The sequence below is a fragment of the Haematobia irritans genome, chromosome 2, assembly GCF_050003625.1.
Source record: "Haematobia irritans isolate KBUSLIRL chromosome 2, ASM5000362v1, whole genome shotgun sequence".
In the NCBI taxonomy this organism is placed as follows: Eukaryota; Metazoa; Arthropoda; class Insecta; order Diptera; family Muscidae; genus Haematobia; species Haematobia irritans.
This window is the reverse complement of record NC_134398.1, coordinates 9,948,040-9,975,961: the sequence shown is the minus strand read 5'-3', so window position 1 is coordinate 9,975,961 and position 27,922 is coordinate 9,948,040. Positions and strand designations below refer to the sequence as shown.

The window sequence follows — 27,922 nt, the reverse complement described above, 5'->3', positions numbered from 1 at the left end:
AATTTTATTTCTATAGAAAATTTTGTCAAAATTTTTTTTCTATATAAAATGTGGTCAAAATCGGATTTCTATAGAAAATTTTGTCAAAATTTTTTTTCTATATAAAATGTGGTCAAAATCGGATTTCTACAGAAAATTTTGTCAAAATTTTATTGCTATAGAAAAATTGCAAAATCTACCAAAACATCAAGAATTCTACTAATCTAGCAAACAGTAAAAAGTCGACCATTTTTTGTAGAATTCTACCAACGGTGGGAAACGTGGTTATAGCTCATCTTATCGCAGAGTAATCAGACCAATATGATAGTCTCTCAATTTCGAGAATGTTTCACTTTTTATTATAATCGTAATCACCACAAGTACTTATCGGAGAATCCTCGCAGCATTATTTTACAATGTAGTTCAAGCCAAGCAAATATTTAATAATATTGTAATGTCGTCTCAAAAACTTCATGTAATTTCGTTTGCGGTTATTGGCATAGGTCAGGCTTTTTTGTTTTTGTTTGGAGTGAGTGGAAAAAACTACTAAAAACCCGTCATGTAATTGAATTCCATAAATTTTGTATGTCAATCCTAAAATACATCAATATAAAATCCAAAACATTAAAAAAATGAATTAAAAATTAAATTACCTCAAAACAGGTTGTATGGATTTTTTTAATTTGATTTACTTTTATTTTTACAATCTTCATGCTTCCTATGATTCATGAGGCAAGCAATGATAATGCTAATTATGGATGTGTATGCAAAATAGAAGTCAATTATTTCTGTCTATTTGTGTAGGTCGAATTGAAATGTCAACAAACAAGTTTATGGTAATAGGCATATACCCACAACCTCATGTACTCATACGTATTCCGCTACCTCCAAACCATAATATGCTAAATCGGAAATTATAATTTGCCAGAAGAGACAATTGTTTTGCAGATTGGAGGAAAACAAAAATTTTGTGTTTAACAATTTTATATGGCATTTAGTGAATCATGACGTTTTTGGACTGTTTTAATATCCTTTGCCATATTTATGTCATTCTTTGTCTGACTTTTTTTTTAATATCGATTGCATATTGATATACCCAAAATCAGTCAATTTAGCACTTTGTGGAATAAAGGTTCTAATATGTATATTATACTAATTAAGTTATATGCATTAATTATGCATTATTAGCTTATAATTAGATAAACGTTTCATTTCTTAGAGTGTGTTAATAATCAGTTATTGTTATTGTTGTTATATATCTCTTCACATGGGCGTCCAGACAAACCTCCATACTCATACCACATTTCTCCTCTTGGATATGTCTTGCATTTGTCATATCATAAATGAGATTTAATAGGGTGGAACAAAAATAATTTAAAAAAATTATTTTTGTTCCAGTATTTTTCTGGCTCTTCTCCCCAAATTTGAATGCTTTCGTCGCCAAAAATCCCCAAATAAAATTCCTCACAAAGTTTCCCAATAAAGTTTTCACAAGTATTTATGAAAAAATAAATAAAGAAATAGGATCTGTGGTAGAATATCGGTAATAATTCAAAAATTGAAAAAATATAAAATTTACCAGCTCGCGAGCTTTAATAAAATCAAGATTTCGAAACACAAAACCAGGAGACCAGTGATTGTCTTTCAAATGTTCGAAAAATGAAAATGGCAGATCGGTCACCACATGTATTTATGGACGAAAATTTATTTCTATATACCCAAATAATAAAATTGGGCGGTAAATAAATATGAAGATGAACCATCTTCATTATTTCTATATTTATGGGATATACCCGGTATGAAGTGAGCGTCAAGATACAAATATCTCGATAGAGAACATTTGTTGTGAACGAGCCCTTATTAATTTTTTGTTTGTTTTGCTATAACATCTATGAAAAATATTTACTATACATCAAATCATTGAACAGACAACATCATATTTTTTCATCGTGTTAAAAATGTCGAATTTTGCAAACGATGGTTTCAACGGTTCAGAAATAATGATTTTGATATGAGAAATGAGGAACGTGGAAGACCACCAAAAAGTTAGAAGACGTCGACTTGGATGGAGATGGCACTTTGGGTCAAAAGCAAATGGCAGCAATATTAAATGTTGCACAACAAAAATTTTTGACCGTTTAAAAGCTATGGGGAAGATATCAAAAGTGTGGTAAGTGGGTGTTACATGAAAAAAATGCTCATTTCCGACATACATGGTATTATCCAAATCAGTGACGAACACTGATGAGAGAGTAAAATTTAGGCCCGAGTCCTGACGAAATGATTTCACAATGTCTTAAACTAGATGATTACAATTATAAATTAGCACTTGGGTCCCCAAAATAAAATCCGGTTTCCGTTTCCAGCCTAAAAGCTTCTTTTGCACTCTTTTTGTATCTTGTATAATGTTGCAATAACAGAATTTCATGACAATCATTATTACAAACCTTATTTATTATAATGAACGGATTTTAAAAAAAATTGCCAAATTTATGGAAATTATCCACCAAATCCCCATGTACCCGTCCACGAAAAAATATCCCCAATTTGGGGAAAATTCCGGAATACTGGCAACACCTATCTCTGTCTAAAAATATCAGAACAATTATTTTGTAACTTTATCCCAAATGGAGGGCCTGGACCTACTAGTTTTAGCTTATCGACATTGAAGGTAAAATTCATCGTTTCGAGCATCCAAACCGTACTCATTTGGTATTTTTCACGCTGGTAGACTATGAGGAAAAAGTCACATCCAAACCACGGTTGCCACAGTTGTTAGAATTCTTCTAAAAATGGTAGAATTTTTACTGTTTGGTAGATTGGTAGAATTCTTGATGTTTTGGTAGATTTTGCAAAATTTTCTATATAGAAAAAAAAATCGACAAAATTTTCTATGAAATTAAATTTCGCCAAATTTTCTATATAGAAAAAAATTTCGACAAATTTTTCTAAGAAATAAAATGTCGACAAAATTTTCTATAGAAATAAAATTTCCACAAATTTTTCTTTTTGACAAAATTTTCTATAGAATTAAAATTTTGGCAAAATTTGCTATAAAATTAAAATTTTGGCAAAATTTTCTATAGAAATAAAATTTTGACAACATTTTCTACAGAAATAAAATTTTGACAAAATTTTCTATGAAAATAAAATGTTAACACAATTTTCTATAAAAATAAAATTTTAACACAATTTTCTATAAAAATAAAATTTTAACACAAATTTCTATAGAAATAAAATTTTGACAGAATTTTCTATAGAAATAAAATTTTGACAAAATTTTCTATAGAAATAAAATTTTAACACAATTTTCTATAAAAATAAAATTTTAACACAAATATCTATAGAAATAAAATTTTGACAGAATTTTCTATAAAAATAAAATTTTAATACAATTTTCTATAGAAATAAAATTTTGACAAAATTTTCTATAGAAATAAAATTTTGACAAAATTTTCTATAGAAATAAAGTTTTGACAAAATTTTCTATAGAAATAAAATTTTAACACAATTTTCTATAAAAATAAAATTTTAACACAATTTTCTATAGAAATAAAATTTTGACAGAATTTTCTATAAAAATAAAATTTTAACACAATTTTCTATAGAAATAATGAAAAAATTTTCTATCAAAATAAATTTTTGACAAAATTTTCTATAGAAATAAAATTTTGACAAAATTTTCTATAGAAATAAAATTGTGACAAAATTTTCTATAGAAATAAAATTTTGACAAAATTTTCCATTGAAATAAAATTTTGACAAACTTTTCTATAGAAATAAAATTTTAACAAAATTTTTATAGCAATAAAATGTTGAGAAAATTTACTATACAAATAAAATTTTGAGAAAAATTTCTATAGAAATAAAATTTTTCAAAATATTCTATACAAATAAAATTTCGACAAAATTTTCTATAAAAATAAAATTTCCACATTTTTTGTTTGGTAGTTTTTGGTAGAATTTTCTCCAAATTTTGGTGGATTATTTTTGGCTTGAGTGGCAACCGTGATCCAAACCCACTTGATTTTATTGTATTTTTGCATCCATGCTCCATGCACTTACAGCAAACACGACAGCATTAAACATTGCTTTGAAATATGCAAAGGCATCACACGTCGTATAAAATATGAGCAAATCCCTATCAGCTATATCAATTGGCGACCTTATCTCAATCGACGATCAAGTTCAGGTAATACTTCTTTTATCCTAAGTGATATACGTTTTCGGAGGACCTGGACCTACCAATTTTAGCTAGTAGACAATGGATGAAAAATTTGCCGTATCGAGCATCCATGATTTTATTGCGCAATTATTTATCTTTCGAAAACAAATTATCGAATCTCTTCTTGTTTGTGTGAAGGACGAATTTCCATTATGATTTCTTCAAAAAGTTTAATTCAAGTCGATTCAGTTTAATTTCAATCCATTTTTTATTTAAGAATAAAACATTTCACCTCACCTCACTGTATATGAAATGTATCTCAAAATGTCTGGCATTTAATTTTTCTCTCTTATTTTCTTATTTTCCTAGATTTTGCATCTTCAGCAAGTGGTTTGGTGGGGGGTACAAGTCTATTTGAGTTGTTGTCTTAATAAAGATGAGTTGGCGTCATCGCCATCATGGAAATATATGAGAGTATTGTGTACTTAATGTGAGCTATTGCAAAAAATAAATGTTTATCTGCATCAACATATGTATATTGCATAAATATGAAAAAATCTATATATAGAAATGTGTCAACAGTTTTTCTTCGCTCAATAGAAATGGACAATAACAGCTCTTATACCCTTAAAAATATCTTAAACTTATCATATGTCTTACATGCACGGTTGCCATTCAAGCCAAAAAATATCTACCAAAATTTGGAAACAATTCTACCAAAAACCTACCAAACAAAAAAGTCTTCTATAGAAAATTTTGCCAAAATTTTAGTTTTATGGAACATTTTGTGAAAATTTTTATAGCAAATTTTGTGAAAATTTTATTTTTATAGAAAATTTTGTGAAAATTTTATTTTTATAGAAAAATTTTATTTCTATAGAAAAATTTGCCAAAATTTTATTTCTATAGAAAAATTTGATAAAATTTTATTTCTATAAAAAATTTGTCAAAATTTTAATTTAAATATAAAGAAAATTTTGCAGAAAATTTTATTTCTATAGAAATTTTTGCCAAAATTCTATTTGTCTAGAAAATTTTGTCAAAATTTTATTTCTATAGAAAATTTTGTCAAAATTTTATTTCTATAGAAAATATTGCCAAAATTTAATTTCTATAGAAAATTTTGACAACATTTTATTTTTATAGAAAAATTTGTCAAAATTTTATTTCTGGAGAAAATTTTGTCAAAATGGTATTTCTATAAAAAATTTTGTCAAAATTTTAATTCTATAGAAAATTTTGCTAAAATGTTATTTTTATAGAAAATTTTGCGCAAAGTTTGCCAAAATTTTATTTCTATAGAAAAATTTGCCAAAATTTTATTTCTATAGAAAATTTTGTTAAATTTTTTTTTTGATGAGGAATGTGGTAATTCCGAAACGTGCGTCCATCCAACAATCTTGCAGTCTATAGGGCTTTGCCCAAATAAATTTGACAAACAGTATTTTCCTCTGTTGTTTAAGCTATACTTGTAGGTTTAGTCTATGCATGGTTTTAAGCTGAAATCAAAAACAACAACAATGATTAAAGAAGAAAACCAACAATAACAAAACAAAAACGAAAATTTTGCCAAAATTTTATTTTATAAAAGATTTATCAAATTTTATTTCTATCGAAAATTTTGCCAAAATGTCATTTCTGTAGAAAAATTTGCCAAAATTTTATTTATAAAAAAAAATTTGCACAAAATGTTATTTCTATAGAAAATTTTGTCAGAATTTTATTTCTTAGAAAATTTCGTCAAAATTTTATTTCTATAGAATACTTTGGCGAAATTTTATTTCTATAGAAAATTTTGTCAATTTTTTGTTTTTGGATGAGGAATGTGGTAATTCCGAAACGTGCGTCCATCCAACCATCTTGCAGTCTATAGGGCTTTGCCCAAATAAATTTGACAAACAGTATTTCCCTCTGTTATTTAAGCTACACTTGTAGTTTAGTCAATGCCTGGTTTTAAGCTGAAATCAAAAACAACAATGATTAAAGAAGAAAACCAAGAAAATCGAGCTTTATGGACAGATTTAGATTAAGAAACATGATTAATAGAGTCATTGAAAAGAAAAATTATAGAAAATTTTGCCAACATTTTATTTCTATAGAAAATTTTGCCAAAATTTTATTTTATAAAAGATTTGTCAAAATTTAATTTCTATAGAAAATTTTGTCAAATTTTATTTCTGTAGAAAATTTTGTCAAATTTAATTTCTATAGAAAATATTGCCAAAATTTTATTTATAAAAAAATTTTTTGCACTAAATGTTATTTCTATAGAAAATTTTGTCAAAATTTTATTTCTTAGAAAATTTCGTCAAAATTTTATTTCTATAGCAAATTTCGTCAAAATTTTATTTCTATAGAAAATTTTGCCAAAATTTTATTTCTATAGAAAATTTTGTTCAATTTTTTTTATGAGGGATGTGGTAATTCCGAAACGTGCGTCCATCCAACCATCGTGCAGTCTATAGGGCTTTGCCGAAATAAGTTTGAAATCAAAAACAACATCAATGATTAAAGAAGAAAACAAACAATAACAAAAAAAAACGAATTACAATTTTATTTCTATAGAATATTTTGCCGAAATTTTATTTTTATTGAAAATTTTGGCAAAATTTTATTTCTATAGAAAATTTTGCCAAAATTTTATTTTATAAAAGATTTGTCAAAATTTTATTTCTATAGAAAATTTTGCCAAAATGTTATTTACAAAGAAAATTTTGCCAAAATTTTATTTTTATAGAAAATTTTGCCAAAATTTTATTTCTATAGAAAATTCTGTCAAAATTTTGTTTCTATAGAAAATTTTGTCAAAATTTTATTTCTATAGAAAATTTTGTCAAAATTTTATTATTATAGAAAATTTTGTCAAAATTTTATTTCTATAGAAAAAGTTGTCAAAATTTTATTTCTATAGAAAGTTTCGTCAAAATTTTATTTCTATAGAATATTTTGGCGAAATTTTATTTCTATAGAAAATTTTGTCAAAATTTTATTTCTATAGAAAATTTTGTCAAATTTTTTTCTATAGAAAATTGTGTCAAATTTTTTCTATAGAAATTTCCGCCAAAATTTTATTTCTATAGAAAATGTTGCAAAATTTTTTTCTATTGAAAATTGTGTCAAAATTGTATTTCTATGGAAAATGTTGCAAAATTTTATTTCTATAGAAAGATTTTATTTCTATATGCAAAATTTTATTTCTATAGAAAATGTTGCAACATTTTTTTCTATAGAAAATTTTGGCAAAATTTTATTTCTATAGAAAATTTTGTCAACATTTTATTCCTATAGAATATTTTGGCAAAATTTTATTTCTATAGAAAATTTTGTGAAAATTTATTTCTATAGAATATTTTATTAAAAGTTTATTTCTATAGCAAATTTTGCACAAAGTTTTATGTCTATAGAAAATTTTGTCAAAATTTGATTTCTATACGAAATTTTGCCAACATTTTATTTCTATAGAAAATTTTGTTAAAATTTTATTTGTATAGAATATTTTGGAAAAATTTTATTTCTGTAGAAAATTTTGTCAAAATTTTATTTCTATAGAATTTTTTATTAAAAGTTTATTTCTATAGAATTTTTTATTAAAAGTTTTTTTTTATAGCAAATTTAGCAGAAAGTTTTATTTCTATAAAAAATTCTGTCAAAATTTTATTTCTATAGAAAATGTTGTCAAAATTTTATTTCTGTAGAAGATTTTGTCAAAATTTTATTTCTGTAGAAAAGTTGGTCGAAATTCTATTTCTATAGAAAATTTCGCCTCTTTGTATTTCTTGACGTGTTAATCTGACATGGTTGCATATTTCTTCTTGCTATTCGTGTATGCAATAACTGTGACCGAGTTGAATAAGTTTTTTTTTTAATTCCCCCTCTACACCCCCTATTGTTAGTCTACATTGCAATTCGATACAATCGTAACATCTGTTGCCTTGGATGTGCTTGATAGTTTCATAGGCTGAGAAAAAAAATCAAATTTCAACAGCTGTTTGCATTTGATGCTATATTTTTGTGTTAAACACTTTGGCATCAAAATGTTGTGTGTGGTTTTGGTTTTTGTTTTAAATAAAAATGTAAACAAATTTTATTGTATTATAATTGGTGTATTTTGAGATTTTTTTTTTAAATAGAACTAATAAATATAGAATAAATAAATAAAGAATATTGAACATAAGGATTAGAGCTGGACCGAAGCGTTTTTTTTTTTTTGGCGAAACAAAAATCGGCCGATTCTTATTGTCGATTCTTTGCTTAAATAGGTTTTCTATTGGATAAATTAGTTAACCATACGTAAGCTACGTCTTACTTTTGCAAAACTGTAACTGCAGTCAGACAAACAGAAATAGTTAAATCGTACTATGTATTAATTTCCATAAATTCTAATTGAAATTAGGTCATTTATTACGATATCAAAGGGTTAAATAGATAACCAACTATATCTTCCTAATCGATGTTTGCATCGATGCATTCATTTACGATATTTCATTTGATTTATTACAATTGTCGTTGTAGTACTTTATATAACGTATATTTTTTTTAATTCATTCATTAATTATATATATATATATATATATATATATATATATATATATATATATATATATATATATATATATATATATATATATATATATATATATATATATATATATATATATATATATATATATATATATATATATATATATATATATATATATATATATATATATATATATATATATATATATATATATATATATATATATATATATATATATATATATATATATATATATATATATATATATATATATATATATATATATATATATATATATATATATATATATATATATATATATATATATGTATATATATATATATATATATATATATATATATATATATATATATATATATATATATATATATATATATATATATATATATATATATATATATATATATATATATATATATATATATATATATATATATATATATATATATATATATATATATATATATATATATATATATTTTCATCATATAAAGTCTTACTACAAATAAGGTTTCTTATTTTATGCTAATATCTTTTATTTCCCTTGTGGATTTATTTTTGCACAACTTCATCATTGTTGACAATACCATTGAGTTTGTCTTTTGTTTCCCTTTTTCCCATCTTCATCACATTGCGATAATAAACAATATCATATATCTGTCTATTCACTGAAGCTGCGATAATATATTACAAAGTCAACTGACATTTTTTTTATATGACAATCTTTGGTAATAATGACATTGTCAATGTGAGTGGGATTTGACGTTTCTTTTTGACAAAAAAAATGCATAAGTTTGTATACAATTGTTTTCATCGTGATGAAATTTATTTTTTCACGCTATGATAATAATTATGATATATGTGTTTTGAAGAGATTTACATCTTTTAAGTAAAATAATATGACAGCTATATCACAATTTGATGAGAAAGCCATATGGATTTTCAAGGTCTTGGTCTCAGTACTGTATGTAATAGAAAAATATTAAAATAATAATAATTAATATTAAATAATAAAATAACAATTATTAATAACAATTTCCAGATTTTAAAAAAATTGGAAAAATTTATAACAAATACATTTTGATAAAAATTCCTATTCAACAAAGTAATATTGACAACCCGTGTAAAATGATTAGATCTCAAAATTGGCCACTTTATATCTAAGCAAAATTACCTAGATACGATGAGACCGAATTAAATATGATTATATATAATTCCACATATGACGAGATCTAACATCATATCCAACTATATAAAGGGATAGATATAATCATATCTAAGACATTAAGGTTAAAGTGGCAGCCAGATTAAGTTTCAGGCTCACTTACACGGAAAAAATTTTCACAAAAAAATTTCCAATTAAAATTTTAGTTGAGTTTTAAAAAATATTCAATTAAAAGTTTAATTGATTCAACAAATTTTTTAATTGGAACAAAAATCAATCACAAATATTAATAGTATCAATTAATTTTTAATTGACCTTCAATTATTTTTTTAATTGATAATATCATTTCTGCGATTGAAGACATTCCAATTAAAAACTTAATTGGATCAATTAATTAATTTCGTGATTGAATCAGAAAACAATTTTGTGTGTAGACTATTCAGTCCATTGTGATATCTAAGACATTAGATCTAGGCCAATATTGAGATCTGATCAGATCTAATTCTATAGTAATTAGATGTGATTAGATCTTACCATTTTTCGAATATATTCATATCTAATTTTATCAAATTAGATCTCTCGGGAAAATTTCCTATAAGTAATTTTTAAAAAAAATTCCTATAGCAACTGAATTTTTAAAAAATTTCCTATAAATAAAATTCGTACAAATTTGCCTATAGCAAAAAGAAATTTAGTAAAATCTTCTAAAAAAATAAATATTGAATAAAACTCATATATAGCAAAGAAATATTGTTTCCTTTAACAAACAAATTTTGATAAAATTTCGTATACGAAATTTTAACAAAATTTCCTCTAACAAGGAAATTTTGACAAAAAGGAAAAATCTATAATAAATACATTTTGATAAAAATTCTTATACAACAAAAGTAATTTTGATAACATTTTCTAAAAGCAATTTTGAAAAAAATTTCTTATAGTAACCGAGTTTTGGCAAAATTTCCTATAACAAAAAATTTTAACAAAATTTTATCAAAATTTTTAATAGCAAAGAATTTTGGCACACATTCTTATCACCCAGAGAAGGAATATGATCACGTCAAACATGTTTTAAGGGCAAAATGTTATTTTTGGGTGGTGACCATGTAACATGGTTTTCGCAACCATGTTATTTTCTCGGAAATCATGTATCTGATTTCGGCAAGCAGGTTATATTTGACGATAAAATAACATTTTAGTGACAAATATGTTACATGGTCACCATACAAAAATAACATTTTGCTCTTGAAACATGTTTGAGGTGATCATATTCCTTCTCTGCGTGATAACAAAGAAATTTTGACAGAATTTTTTATAGCAAAGAAATTTTGCCAAAAATTCCTATAGCAAAGAAATTTGAAAAAAAAAAAATCTTATAACAAAGAAATTTCGACAAAATTTCCTACAAAAAACAAATTTCGAAAAAAATTCTTATAAAAAGAAATTTAGATAAAATTTTCTATAAAAAGGAGATTTCGACAAAATTTCCTATAAAAAGAAAATTTCGACAAAATTTTCAATAGTAAAGAATTTTGTACAAATCTAAAACAAATATACATTTTGATAAAAAATCCTATATAGCAAAGACATTTTATTCAAATTTCTACACAGAAAAAAATTTCCGTAGTTAAACTAACGCTAAATTTAACTTATTTTTATTGGAAAAAAATTATTTGCTTGTAGTTAAATTTTATTATTTTTATCGAAATTTTCCACAGCTTAATGAAATCTTTTTTTTTTTAAGTATGTCTCATAAATTTTATGAACTAAACGTGAGTATAAAGTTCAATGACCGTACACATAAGTTCAAAATGAACTAAAACAAATGAAACTTTTCGTACGATTCCCAAAAATAGTAAGAATGAACTACTATATGGTTAAAATGGTCATGATTTGGCGCCAATGATTTTTTTCTTTACTTTTAGTAAATTTTTTCTTCTATGAGATGATGTAATTTCGTGAAAATTCCTATAGTAAAGAGATTTTGACAAAATTATAGCAAAGAAAGATTTTGACAAAATTATAGAAAAAAAAGAAATCCAATAAAAAATCCAATAATAAAATATTGACGAAAATTCATATAACAAAGCAACTTGGACAAAATTTACTAGATTTTCACGTGTATATCTCCATATTAAACTATTCTTAGAAATGTCCAATAATCTCTTAGTATTTTTTTTATTTTTATATACATTATAAAGAGTGACGTTTAAATTTTCTAGCAAGTGGTTATGGTGACGTATGCCACAACACATCATCGCGTTTCACACACCTATATATTCAAAAACAAACATATGAATATATTCTATAGAACTATAGTACGTCACAATTGTTGTATTCTACATGCAATGTTTACACATTGCTGTTTTCTTTAATAAAAGATACTACAAATGTCACTATTAAATGGATTCAAAGTATCAGACACTTTATAAATACTTATAAAAAGAGCATTGACTTTATAGCTTCGACCGATGCGATTAGCTGTGAATGAGAGAGAGTGAGCGAGAGCGAAAAAGGGAGACAATCAGTATATGTGTCTCTGAGCTATTTGCATGCATTACAGAATAACTGTCTGTAAACTGACATTTCATTAACTATTGCCGTATTTATGTATAGGTTTCTGTAGTATGTGTCACATAGGATTATGGCATATGACGGTTAAAAAAAAAAAACAAATTTGCTATAAAGACGAAATATCTAACGTGATGGAATTTAGATAATTCTTCTATGTGCACTATACATCTACATGTACGTTTGGCTTAGTTAAGGTGTATGACATGTAATGCAATTTTAACTCTCATTTGAAAAGAGCTTGAGGCAAGCTAATGATGTTATCTAATAAAGCAGATTGTTTAAAATTTTTCATAATATACATTGAATAAAATTGGTTATTTTTTATTTATTTATTTTTTTCGATTTTTTGTTTGTTTTTAATTTGAAGGCAAATACATCAAATTTCACAGTAAACATATTTAGTTACTACATAAATATCTTATTTTCTAAAAAAAAGTGCTATCCGAAATTATGACAAAATTTTTATTTATTTCACAAAATTATAATATGTTTTGTAGACAACAATATACAAGTAAAGGTTGAGTTACATGCCATGTGGTAATGTGTCCGTTGATTGAAGAGTTGAATTTTCTCTTTGAAAGCAACAGTTTTGTTAGAGTTTTTTTTAGCTTATAGAAATTTTTTTCAAAATTTTATTTCCATAGAAATTGTTATTTCTATAGAAAATTTTGTCAAAATTTTATTTCCATAGAAAATGTTATTTCTATAGAAAATTTTGTCAAAATTTTATTTCTATAGAAAATTTTGTAAAAATTTCATTTCTATAGAAAATTTTGTAAAAATTTCATTTCTATAGAAAATTTTGTCAAAATTTTTATTTCTATAGAAAATTTAGTCAAAATTTTATTTCTATAGAAAATTTTGTCAAAATTTTATTTCTATAGAAAATTTTGTCAAAATTTTATTTCTATAGAAAATTTGTCAAAATTTTATTTCTATAGAAAATTTGTCAAAATTTTATTTCTATAGAAAATTTTGTCAAAATTTTATTTCTATAGAAAATTTTGTCAAAATTTTATTTCTATAGAAAATTTTGTCAAAATTTTATTTCTATAGAAAATTTTGTCAAAACTTTATTTCTATACAAAATTTTGTCAAAATTTTATTTCTATAGAAAATTGTGTTAAAATTTTATTTTTATAGAAAATTTTGTCAAAATTTTATTTCTATAGAAAATTTTGTCAAAATTTTATTTCTATAGAAAATTTTGTCAAAACTTTATTTCTATAGAAAATTTTGTCAAAATTTTATTTCTATAGAAAATTTTGTCAAAATTTTATTTCTATATACAATTTTGTTGAAATTTTATTTCTATAGAAAATTTTGTTAAAATTTTATTTCTATAGAAAAATTTGTCAAAATTTTATTTCTATAGAAAATTTTATTTCTATAGAAAATTTTGTGAAAATTTTATTTCTGTAGAAAATTTTGTCAAAATTTTATTTCTATAGAAAATTTTGTCAAAATTTTATTTCTATAGAAAATTTTGTCAAAATTTTATTTCTATAGAAAATTTTGTCAAAATTTTATTTTTATAGAAAATTTTGTCAAAATTTTATTTTTATAGAAAATTTTGTCAAAATTTTATTTTTATAGAAAATTTTGTCAAAATTTTATTTTTATAGAAACTGTTGTCAAAATTTTATTTCTATGGAAAAATTTGTCCAAATTTTTTTTCCTATTGAAAATTTTGTCAAAATTTTATTTCTATGGAAAAATTTGTCAACATTTTATTTCTATGGAAAAATTTGTCAACATTTAATTTCTATATATTCTATATATGTACAATAATCATCTTTATCTTTCAAGCTCAAAATGATCTAATGTTAAATCACACAATTTAAATGTTCCATGGCATATTCATATAAATACCTTTTAAATTCTTGCAAAATTGTTTTTTTTTTATATATATACTTAAAATATATTGAGGAAAACCCACGCCGCCATGCCAAGTATTACCGGCCAGACTACATGTCAGACAATTTTTTTATGCGATTTTGCCAAATAATGAACTGGTATACATATACGTTGGCAGTGGGAGGTTATATAGACTTTTCGCTTATAATGAATAAAATAAAAAAAAAACGCCGGTATCGATATGATGTAATACCAATGAAATAAATATAAATGTTTGAAATATACATACACTGAAAATATTTTACCCAGATTCAGAAATTGTATGGCGTTAGAATTTGCTATTGACTGCAAGCCAAAAAAGCGTTAAAAACCTACAGCACAATTCGTGTTAAATAGGTTAAAATCTTTTGATTGAAAACCACTTCTTTTCAGAGCGGTATTTTAGGATCCCCTATTAGCAGTGCGCACCAAAACTGACTTGCGCAATATGACAGTAACCATAGACTGATTTAAATCGTATTTTCCAAATAAGTGTTTCAAATTTTTCTTAAATCTGAATATAACGAACCTATAGGCAAATGCTCATGACAAATCTATTTCTTGAGCTATTGCTTTGGAGAGCCTTATTACTATTTGTTGTGGAAGCTTGTTCTCCAGAAATTTCTGGGGGCAATAAATGCAATATCTCATTAAGGAAGTATGTACCTTTTCTACTAATTGTTCTAAGGTGTACATTTGAGCCATTCATTGAACTTTAGCTACCAAAGCTCGTCTTCTAAAAATTTTGTCAAAATTTTATTTCCATAGAAAATTTTGTCGAAATTTTATTTATATAGAAAATTTTGTCCAAATTTTATTTCTATAGAAAATTTTGTCAAAATTTTATTTCTATAGAAAATTTTGTCAAAATTTTATTTCTATAGAAAATTTTGTCAAAATTTCATTTCTATAGAAAATTTTGTCAAAATTTTATTCATATAGAAAATTTTTTTATTTTCTATAGACTTCTATTGCTCTAACATTTTGCATATGTCAACATCTGCTTAAACTTAAAATCATGACTAATAGCCGCTTCTCCACCTACTGACCAATGTCTGATCGTATTGGCACCACGCGAACACGTCAAAAGCAGATACATTAGCTATTGCTTTGTTTTGCAAAGATTTAAAATGTGTGGGTTTGTTGGATGGTTTATTTTGGTTTCTTCATTGGCACACGCTTGGTTTATTTTTAAAAAGATTTGATTAGTCTGTTTTATTTCAAAAATACTTGAACGTAATTGAAATATTATTTTCATGAAATTACCCATAACCCACATGATCTTTCATACAATGGGCAACCATTTGGGTACAATTTCTCATACCCGACTTAGGCTATAACTTTAACTGATTATTTTAAATGTATGTATTTTAGTTAATAAGAAAACTAACCCCCTTAGAAGCCAAAAAATTATATTTAGTTTTACTATAAAAAATTATTTGTACATTTAATAGTATTTGGTTGATATCGGATTTAGATTAAGATCTTTCGTCCGACATGCACTTATATGACCTCAGAAGGTAGAGATTTGTGCTGATGTACCTCAGAATTTTGTTTATTAGAATTTTCATTAATAGATTTTTCAACGTCGAATTTTTTGTATTTCGATCAAATCTTTTGTTATAAAATATAATTTTAGTTGATCTAACTTTCACTGACAATTGTGAGATAGAATAAAAATATTAAATATTAAGAGGTATTCTTCATCTGGTGGTCTATACCAATTTTATTGCTATCCGCAAATTTTGCCAGGACGATAATATTTTTATTCAATTGTCTCCGAGATATTGGTGTTTGTTTTTTTTACGACTACCATAAAAAGGTGGTAGACTCTATAGAACCCGTTCTGACGCTCTGACTTCTTCAGCATTTTAAAAAAATTTATATAAAAATAAAATTTTGACAAAATTTTCTATAGAAATAAAATGTTGACAAAATTTTCTATAGAAATAAAATTTTGATAAAATTTCTATAGAAATAAAATTTTGACAAAATTGTCTATATATATAAAATTTTGACAAAATTTTCTATAGAAATAAAATTTTGAAAAAATTTTCTATAGAAATAAAATTTTGACAAAATTTTCTATAGAAATAAAATTTTGACAAAATTTTCTATAGAAATAAAATTTTGACAAAATTTCTATAGAAATAAAATTTTGACAAAATTGTCTATATATATAAAATTTTGACAAAATTTTCTATAGAAATAAAATTTTGACAAAATTTTCTATAGAAATAAAATTTTGACAAAATTTTCTATAGAAATAAAATTTTGACAAAATTTTCTATAGAAATAAAATTTTGACAAAATTTTCTATAGAAATAAAATTTTGACAAAATTTTCTATAGAAATAAAATTTTGACAAAATTTTCTATAGAAATAAAATTTTGACAAAATTTTCTACATAAATAAAATTTTGACAAAATTTTCTACATAAATACAATTTTGACCAAATTTTTTATAGAAATAGAATTTTGACAAAACTTTCTATAGAAATAAAATTTCGCAAAAATTTTCTATAGAATTAAAATTTTGACAAAATTTTCTATAGAAATAAAATTTTGCAAAAAATTTCCCTAGAAATAAAATTTTGTCAAAATTTTCTATAGAAGTAAAATTTTGACAAAATTTTCTATAGAAATAAAATTTTGACAAAATTTTCTATAGAAATATAGAAATAAAATTTTGACAAAATTTTCTATAGAAATAAAATTTTGACAAAATTTTCTATAGAAATAAAATTTTGGCAAAATTTTCTATAGAAATAATTTTGCAAAAATTTGTATAGAAATAAAATTGTGCCAGGGCGATAATATTTTTATTCAATTTGTATCCGATTTATTGGTGTTTGTTTTTTTTACGACTACCATAAAAACGTGGTAGACTCTATAGAACCCGTTCTGACGCTGTGACTTCTTCAGCATTTTAAAAAAAAAATATATAAAAATAAAATTTTGAAAAAATTTTCTATAGAAATAAAATGTTGACAAAATTTTCTATAGAAATAAAATTTTGACAAAATTATCTATAGAAATAAAATTTTGACAAAATTTTCTATAGAAATAAAATTTTGACAAAATTTTCTATAGAAATAAAATTTTGACAAAATTTTCTATAGAAGTAAAATTTTGACAAAATTTTCTATAGAAATAAAATTTTGCAAAAAATTTCCATAGAAATAAAATTTTGTCAAAATTTTCCATAGAAGTAAAATTTTGACAAAATTTTCTATAGAAATAAAATTTTGACAAAATTTTCTATAAAAATATAGAAATAAAATTTTGACAAAATTTTCTATAGAAATAAAATTTTGACAAAATTTTCTATAGAAATAAAATTTTGACAAAATTTTGTATAGAAATACAATTTTGCAAAATTTTTTATAGAAATACAATTTTGCAAAATTTTGTATAGAAATAAAATTGTGCCTGGACGATAATATTTTTATTCAATTTGTATCCGATTTCTTGGTGTTTGTTTTTTTTACGACTACCATAAAAACGTGGTAGACTCTATAGAACCCGTTCTGACGCTGTGACTTCTTCAGCATTTTAAAAAAAATTATATAAAAATAAAATTTTGAAAAAATTTTCTATAGAAATAAAATTTTGACAAAATTATCGATAGAAATAAAATTTTGACAAAATTTTCTATAGAAATAAAATTTTGACAAAATTTTCTATAGAAATAAAATTTTGACAAAATTTTCTATAGAAGTAAAATTTTGACAAAATTTTCTATAGAAATAAAATTTTGACAAAATTTTCTATAGAAATATAGAAATAAAATTTTGACAAAATTTTCTATAGAAATAAAATTTTGACAAAATTTTCTATAGAAATAAAATTTTGGCAAAATTTTCTATAGAAATAAAATTTTGACAAAATTTTCTATAGAAATAAAATTTTGACAAAATTTTCTATAGAAATAAAATTTTGCAAAAATTTGTATAGAAATAAAATTGTGCCAGGGCGATAATATTTTTATTCAATTTGTATCCGATTTATTGGTGTTTGTTTTTTTTACGACTACCATAAAAACGTGGTAGACTCTATAGAACCCGTTCTGACGCTGTGACTTCTTCAGCATTTAAAAAAAAAATATATAAAAATAAAATTTTGAAAAAATTTTCTATAGAAATAAAATGTTGACAAAATTTTCTATAGAAATAAAATTTTGACAAAATTATCTATAGAAATAAAATTTTGACAAAATTTTCTATAGAAATAAAATTTTGACAAAATTTTCTATAGAAATAAAATTTTGACAAAATTTTCTATAGAAGTAAAATTTTGACAAAATTTTCTATAGAAATAAAATTTTGCAAAAAATTTCCATAGAAATAAAATTTTGTCAAAATTTTCCATAGAAGTAAAATTTTGACAAAATTTTCTATAGAAATAAAATTTTGACAAAATTTTCTATAAAAATATAGAAATAAAATTTTGACAAAATTTTCTATAGAAATAAAATTTTGACAAAATTTTCTATAGAAATAAAATTTTGACAAAATTTTGTATAGAAATACAATTTTGCAAAATTTTGTATAGAAATACAATTTTGCAAAATTTTGTATAGAAATAAAATTGTGCCTGGACGATAATATTTTTATTCAATTTGTATCCGATTTCTTGGTGTTTGTTTTTTTTACGACTTCCATAAAAACGTGGTAGACTCTATAGAACCCGTTCTGACGCTGTGACTTCTTCAGCATTTTAAAAAAAATTATATAAAAATAAAATTTTGAAAAAATTTTCTATAGAAATAAAATTTTGACAAAATTATCGATAGAAATAAAATTTTGACAAAATTTTCTATAGAAATAAAATTTTGACAAAATTTTCTATAGAAATAAAATTTTGACAAAATTTTCTATAGAAGTAAAATTTTGACAAAATTTTCTATAGAAATAAAATTTTCTATAGAAATAAAATTTTCTATAGAAATACAATTTTCTATAGAAATAAAATTTTCTATAGAAATACAAAATTTTTGACAAATTTTTTTGTCAAATAATTTTTGACAAATTTATCTATAACATAGAAATAAATTTTTAACAAAATTTTTAATAGAATTAAAATGTTGACACAATTTTCTATAGAGATAAAAGTTTCCAAAAGAAGATTTGTTTTGTTTGGTAGTTTTCTGGTAAAATTTTCTCCGAATGTTGGTAGATTATTTTTGGCCCGAGTGGCAATCGTGGTTCCAAGCCTAGAAAAAACAGTCTCTTTCGTCCGTGTATTATTTTCCTACTGTAAAGGCACGACTTTTTCGTTTACATATCGATAGTGCAGATTTTCAACGCGTTATAAAGAATTTAAAATATAAATAATAGATAAAAATTGATCATTTATGATAGCATCAGTAGTTTTATAGCAATCTCTTAGTTAAATGTTCTCCCTCTCTGCGGGTTATGAGAAATTCGGCCTTAATATTATAATTTCTTTTTATTATAAACTTTCCTTGAAGTGCTTTTCATATTTGAATATATGGGTAATTATTTTTGCTCATCAATAGCATTTTCAAATTGCTTTTTTGTGGGCTTTTTGTGTTTTAATGAAACTACTATGAGTACACAACCATAAACAAGATGTGGTGTGGTGGAGGGTATACACGTCGTCATCATTTGATAATTGGCTTTCTTGTAGTTGTTGTTGTTTCTGTTTCTTCTTCTTCTTTCGCCCCTGTTTTCATTTTTAACGCTTAGTTCAGTTGGTGCCATTTGGCATTTTGAAGTTTGTTTTTGTTTTTGCACCAATAATGACTTTCTTAAGTTGTTTCTTTTTTTTTGAGAAAAAGAGCATACGATAAAGAGAAATAATACTAAACAAAAGTATAGAAAAAAATAACAAAACAAAAACAATCTCAGTTCGAATAGTAGAGTACAACGTTTTTGAGTGAAAGTTTATTGATTTGCCAAAGTAGAAGCAGTTCAACGGCTCCAAATCATCATACATACAACCATGCCAATATGAACGAATTTATTATGGATTGATTGAAGCAATGATTTGTTGGGATGATATGAGCATACTAACAAAATAACAAAACATTTTACGATTATGTGGGAAAATGGAAAATAAAACTAAAACTTGAAGTTAGTGAGTAAGTTATTTGTTCATGCAAATTTAGGCTGAATTGTGAAGTGTGGTGTTGTTGGCAAATTGCCAAAATGATTGATCAATTACTTGTCATCAAGTATGTACGAATGATCGCGTCCAATGACTCAATATAACTCAATTCATTTTGAAACGCGAAAACATTTTAATCATCTGTAATTTGCAAATTTTATTTTAATCCAATTTCAATTGCGATATGTTTTCATTAGGAGTAGACTCGTTTTTATCGGTGGTAAGAGAAACTCTATTTTTTGTTACTGAACGCGATTGATTTTGCATAAATTTGTCTCAATAATAATTGACCATTAAAAAGTTAAATAGTTGTATGTATGATAAGTAGTACCAGAAAACGACTTATGTCTACTACGTGTGGTGCGGTGGATTTTAGGTAAGTCAATGTCGCCACCGATCATGACGGCTCATCTCGACAAAAATGTGGCCGTCAATTAAACATTATTTAGATATTAAATCTGAAAAATGTTTTTTTTTATACTCTCCACCATAGGATGGGGGGTATATTAACTTTGTCATTCCGTTTGTAGGACATCGAAATATTGCTCTAAGATCCCAAAAAGTATATATATTGTGGGTCGTGGTGGAATTCTGAGTCCATCTAAGCATGTCCGTCCGTCTGTTGAAATCACGCGAATTTCCGAACGAAACAAGCTATCGACTTGAAACTTGGCACAAGTAGTTGTTATTGATGTAGGTCGGATGGTATTGCAAATGGGCCATATCGGTCCACGTTTACGTATAACCCCCATATAAACAGACCCCCAAATTTGTCTTGCGAGGCCACTAAGAGAAGCAAATTTCATCCGATCCGGCTGAAATTTGGTACATGGTGTTAGTATATGGTCTCTAACAACCATGCAAAAATTGGTTCACATCGGTCCATAATTATATATAGCCCCTATATAAACCGATCCCCCCATTTGACTTGCGAGGCCTCTCAGATAGGCAAATTTCATCCGATCCCGCAGAAATTTGGTACATGGTGTTAGTATATGGTCTCTAACAACCATGCAAAAATTGGTCCACATCGGTCCATAATTATATATAGCCCCCATATAAACCAATCCCCTAATTTGGCTTGCAGAGCCTCTAAGAGAAACAAATTTCATCCGATCCGGCTGAAATTTGGTACGTGATGTTAGTATATGGTATGGTATCAAACAACCATGCAGGAATTGGTTCCTATCAGTCCATAATTATATATAGCTCCCATATAAACCGATCGCCAGGTTTGACCTCCGGTGCCTTTTGTAGAAGCAAAATTCATCTGATTCAGTTGAAATTTGGTACGTGGTGTTAATATATGGCCTCAAACACTCATGCAAAAATTGGTAGATATCGGTCCATAATTATATATAGGCCCCATATAAACCGATCCCCAAATTTGACCTCCGGAGCACCTTGAAAGAGCAAAATTCTTCCCATTCGGTTGAAATTTGGTACGTGATGTTAGTATATGGTATCCAACAACCATGCAGGAATTGATTCCTATCAGCCCATAATTATATATAGCTCCCATATAAACCGATCCCCAGATTTGACCTCCGGTGCCTTTTGGAGAAGCAAAATTCATCCGAACTGCTTGAAATTTAGTACGTGGTGATCGTATATGATATTTAACAACCATGCTAAAAGTGGTCCATATCAGTCCATAATCATATATAGCCCCATATAAACCGATCCCGAGATTTAGTTTTGGAGCCTCTTGGAGGAGCAAATTTCATGCGAGTGAGTTGAAATTTGGTACATTGTGCTAGTATATGGTCGTTAACAACCATGCCTAACTAGGTTCATATCGGTCTATACTTATATATATCCCTCAGATAAATCGATTTCCAATCACACAAAAATTGGTCCATATCAAGTTCATAATTGTACACGGATGAAAAAGACTGTTTTTCATATGTTTGGCTATAAACATTATATGTTTGGAACACAAATTTTTAAACACAATATTTTTGAGTGCAAGCATATAATGTTCATAAACTAGCATAACATGTTTGGGACATATATGTTAATATGTTAGAACATATTATGTTTGGGACATAAAATGTTTGTAAATATAATATGCTTGGATGCAAACATATATTAATTTAGAAATAGCCTATAAACATATATGTGTTTAGTAGCTTGGAGCGCTATTTAACTGGGAGCGATATTGAATTAAGTTGGTGATTGTTGCTTGTTATTACAAAATTAACATTTTATTTTTCCTTGGTCAATTGATCAGATACTTCTTTGATCCTTACAAACTGTGTGGTCCGCTGTTTGAATCCCCGTCCGGCAAAAGGTAAAATTAAAATAAAAACAAAAATCATAAAATTGAATAATTTCTTCTACAATGTTTGTATTGTTTGAAAAATGTGCTAAGAACTAAAAAATCTCGTGGAAGTGAGAAAGATGTGGGGGAATATACAATTGGGCAGAAACAAAATTTTGAGCATTCAGGTCGAAAACCTATGTTGTTAGCACCTATATTACCTGTTTATTTTCATAATTCATTATGATTGTAAATATATAAATAAATAAATAAAATTTTGAGCACAATATTGTTTGGGAGAATTTTTTTAAGCATATAATATTTTTGGGTGCAAAATGCTTCCAAACATATTATATGTTCACATAATAACATATTGTTTTTTGGAAGACAACATTATTGAATTTGGATGCAAAAATACAAAATGTTTGGAACTTAGACTACCCAAACATATATTGTTTAGACCAATATGCTTTCAAACATATTATATATTGGAAGAGATCAAACATATAAATGTTTGGGCAATACCCAAAAATATATATGCTTGAAGCAAAATATGTTTGGGACTATATGTTACAGAAGCGATTTTTTGTGAGCGTGTATATAGCCCCCATATAAACGACCCCCATATTTCAATTCTGGCTCTCTACGTACCGTGCAAAAAGTCCATATCGATTCGTAATTATTTGTAGACTTAACTATACATAACTTTTTTGTCTAATATATACCACGTATGGACTAACTCACAATTTAGAAAACGATGTTAAGAAGTTTTAAGGTATCACAACCCAAGTATTTCGATTGTGGATGACAGTCTTTCGTATAAGTTTCTACGCAATCCATGGTGGAGGGAACATAAGATTCGGCCTGGCCTAAAATTGGCGCCGTGATTTCGGCGGCTTCATTCTCTGCTAACGGAATGATAATGAGATCAGTTGTATAACAAATTTTAAAATTAAATTTACATTTCATTCAAATTATCTATGGTACATTTTTTCAAAAATTATTATAGCAACTTTTTCGAAATTTGCCACAGCCCAATGAAATTTTCCGTTTTTTAAGTATGTCTCAAACGTGGCTATAAAATTCAACTAAAGCAAAACATTTTCGTAGGATTCCCAAAAATAGTAAGAATGACCAAGAAGTCTTAGGGCAACATTTTTTCTGTATACACATGACTTCGGTTAGCAGTATAATGGGATAATGTGCTTTAGTCTGGGGGCTAGCATATCAGTTCTCCAATAGATTAGCGATTTTTAGAAAAAATGAGAGTATGATGGTTAGGTGGGTTAGGTGGCAGCCCGATGTATTAGACTATTCAGTCCATTGTGATACCACGTTGGTGAACTTCTCTCTTATCACTGAGTGCTGCCCGATTCCATGTTAAGCTCAATGACAAGGGACCTCCTTTTTATAACCGAGTCCGAACGGCTTTCCACATTGCTTAGATAAGCTTTGAAACCCTCAGAAATGTCACCAACATTACTGAGGTGGGATAATCCACCGCTGAAAAACTTTTTGGTGTTCGGTCGAAGCAGGAATCGAACCCACGACCTTGTGTATGCAAGGCGGGCATGCTAACCATTGCACCACGGTGAGAGTTTGATGTCTTTGTGAGTATCTCAGTAAGACACGTATAGATTTTCTTAATGTCATACTACATCTATTGCCTTTAAATGCAATGACCAAACATTCAGCAGCAACATGGAGGTTTATATTTTTACTTTCGTAAAAAGCGATTTTTGCATAATTTTTGAAAAGTTGTTATAGTCGTAAGTGGAGATTTTAATTATCGGAAATTTGATTCTGATTTCATTTTATTTAACTTTGGTAGGACACTGTCATAAATCTTTTCACAAAGATATTAATTAACCTGCATTATTATTACCTTACTTTCTCCATATTACCAGAGAAAGTGCTAAATGTTTAAATATAACTTACTATAGGGGAGTAATATGTTATGAAAATAAAACGCAAATAACAAAAATGAGGGGCTATGGCCATTGGTAAGTATGTATTAATTGCACCCAACAGAACATACCATAGATACGGTATGATCTTCGCTATATTATGGCAAATACGTATCAACCTTTGCTATGGCCACCGCTTATAGAAAGCAAAAGCCAGACGTTTAACATAGACCCACCATCACAAAGGTTTTTAGATAATATATTTACACCAGCCAGCCAACCACTTATTGTGGAAATGTTGTGAGTTTATAAATGATGACATATGCAAAGTATCTACTTGAGCATATGAATAGAAGATAAATAGATAAATTAAAATGGCACGAATTATTTTTGAAAAATATTTCATACTTTTTTTTTGAATTATTTTATTTAGTTCGTTATGTTTTACAAATTTTTCCTCTCTTTTTTATTTTGCAGGTTAGTACAATTTTATGATGAACTTTTCTATGGTACATACAAATGCTGTAAGTATAAAATCACAAATTGAACTAACACGAAATTTGAATTCGCTCAGTTTGAGAATTTAGTTAGATATATATTTTTTTTGTCAGAGATATAATAACGATTTTCATGTATTACCCGATTTGTATTAATCCAGCAAATAAAATTATGGTGTCAATACTAGGCCTATCATTCGGAATAGATTTTTATAGATCCCGGTATTCGAGGTTTAAAAAAATATGAATCCCGCGATTTTTCGTAATTTTTTTTCGGTAATTTTGAGTAATAACAATCTACAGAATTAAAAAAAAATGGTGGTACATTAAGCCAATTTGGTTTAATTGAATTTTATTAACAAAAAACGTAAAAATATGAACACAAAAATAAATTAAAATGCTATTTTATATTGCTTTCGTACTCAACAAAAGATTTTAAAGATTTCCTATTATACTTCATCATTTTAAGTAACCTCTTAAAAATATCAAGGCATCCAAAGTTTTATCAGTTATACGAGATCTTATATCTCATTCACATTAAACTTCCAAAATCCACTTTATACGCCGTCCAGACTAAGATTTTCCGGTCGCAATATCTGTGTTTGTAAAGAATTTTAAAGGATGATACGGCCAAAATTTGGTCAAGGGAAAACGCGTGTATATCGGCGAAATCGTTTATTTAAAAAATCAAATTAAATTTCTTTTTCAAGTTAAATTAGTATAAAATTCAGGAAAAATATTCAGTTAGGCTTTCGCTTTTCCAAATCCGAATTGCCGGCCTCACGCTTGACACCTGCCATCAGATTTTGTACAGCCACCTCGTCCACCTTCTTCGCCGCAGAAAGCCAGTTTGCCTTGAACTGCTGCTCGTCCTTAGCAGTTTTTTTTGGTCTTCTTTAGGTTCCGCTTGACAATAGCCCAGTATTTCTAAATTGGGCGGAGCTCTACCGTGTTGGGAGGGTTCTTGTCCTTGGGAACCACCTGCACGTTGTTGGCGGCGTACCACTCCATGGCCTTTTTACCGTAATGGCAAGATGCCAAATCCGGCCAAAACAGTACGGAACAACCGTGTTTCTTCAAACACAGGTACAGATGGCTTGCCAAACCAGATATTTCTTTGCGAACTTTGACAGTTTTATGTGCTTGAAAATATCTGCTACCTTTCCCCTTCCTATTGCCGTATAAAACTCCTGTCCCGGAAGCTGCTTGTAGTCGGCTTTGACGTAGGTTTCGTCGTCCATTCAAACTTCGTCGCTTTGGCCGTCGTATTTTGTTTATCATCGCGATTTGGAGTCACTACCTTCTTGTAAGTCGATAGTCCGGCTCGTTGTTTGGCTCGATGCACGGTTGTAGACGATACACCCAGCTTATTTGCGGCATCTCGGAGAGAGAGGTTAGGGTTTCGCTTGAAACTACCAGCAACTCTCTTTGTCGTCTCAGCGGCTTCCGGTTTTCGATTTCCCCCCGATCCAGACTTCCTGACTGTCGACAAACGTTCCCCAAATACTTTAATTACATTTGTAACGGTTGATTTGGCAACTTTTAGCGATTTTGCCATCTTTGCGTGCGAGTAGCTCGGATGTTCGCGATGCGCGAGCAAAATTTTGATACGCTGCTCTTCTTGCTTGGACGGCATTTTGACAACTGAAGAGTGAATTCCAAAATCAAAATAGGAGCAACATTCTACACACACACCTTCAAAATGAGGGGTGTTCAGGTTTTTAAATGCAAAATTGAAAGAAATACGTCAAGTTTATATTGACCAAATTTTAACCGTATCACCCTTTAAGCTTTTAATGTGGACGGCGCATTAACTAAATTTCAACCGTCATATGCCTTATAAACAAGAGATTTCTAATTCACTTTTAATAGACTTCGAACCTAATGTGAATGTCGATATAAGATGCAGATGAAAAACATCTCTCACAGTCGTCACTGATGTATTGGTCGTTTATGCTGAATTTTAATGTTTCTTCGAGATCCCAAAAATCCCGGGATTCACAATAAAAAATCCCGAGATTCTAGATTAACCCCGTCTCGAAAATCCCGGGATTTCGGAACGAGATTAATCGCGAACGACAGCCCTAGTACATGTTGTAGTATATACATTTCAAAATTTATGTTCTCGCAAACGAATATCTAGAAGCAAATATGGGGTCGTCATCACGGGTAAATAAATCATTTGTACTTTTCAAAAAAAAAAAAAAAAATCATATAATTTTTGATTTTTCTCGTCAAAATTCGAAGCAAATTGGAAACAAGTTTTCAATTCTTTTTGCCATAGTTTTTGTGGTGTACGTACTTTTTGCATATATAAGACTATAATGTCTTCGCAAGCCTGATGAAAAGATGTGAATAATGGTGATTATGAAATTAATGCAGTTGGGCTGCACTAGGGTAAGCGGGTACTTCGTGTCTCGCTTACAAGGTTGTATTCCTGTAAGTATGATTTGTTCAAGTTTTTATCACGACTTCTTACGAGCTATGCAGCAAATAACGATCAAGAACATCACATCTATGGTATATTTTCTGCTTCTGAAAGCGTTGAAATTCATGCATATAAGAAGCGCATCAAAGTGGGACATTTCTTTATTAATTCACCTTTTAATTCATTGCAAAGGTAAGTGTTGCTTGACTTTGTTTCCTCTACAAAGCTGCTGAAAATTCAGCGAGTTTTTTTGCTGGGAAGTCACGGGTGTGATGTAAATCCGTGTGAAGTATGACTTTTGGCTAAACATTTTATATCACACCCCCCAATCTAATACATTCTCATGCACTCATATACATACATATATGCGTTCATGT

General features: G+C 26.8%; 1 protein-coding gene across 5 annotated transcripts in view; it reads left to right on the top strand.

Annotated features, from left to right (window-relative positions):
* LOC142223414 (serine/threonine-protein kinase GA29083) overlaps positions 1-27,922 on the top strand; it is a 98,642-nt gene that overhangs the window by 9,198 nt on the left and 61,522 nt on the right. The window contains exon 1 of one of the 5 annotated variants that reach the window (XM_075293311.1): positions 25,125-25,144. The exons of the other annotated variants lie outside the window; for them this stretch is intronic. Within the exon in view, the coding sequence (XP_075149426.1) occupies positions 25,140-25,144 (5 nt within the window). The 5' untranslated portion in view covers positions 25,125-25,139. Of the gene's footprint in view, positions 1-25,124; positions 25,145-27,922 lie in introns of those variants that run through there. 5 annotated transcript variants of the gene reach the window in all.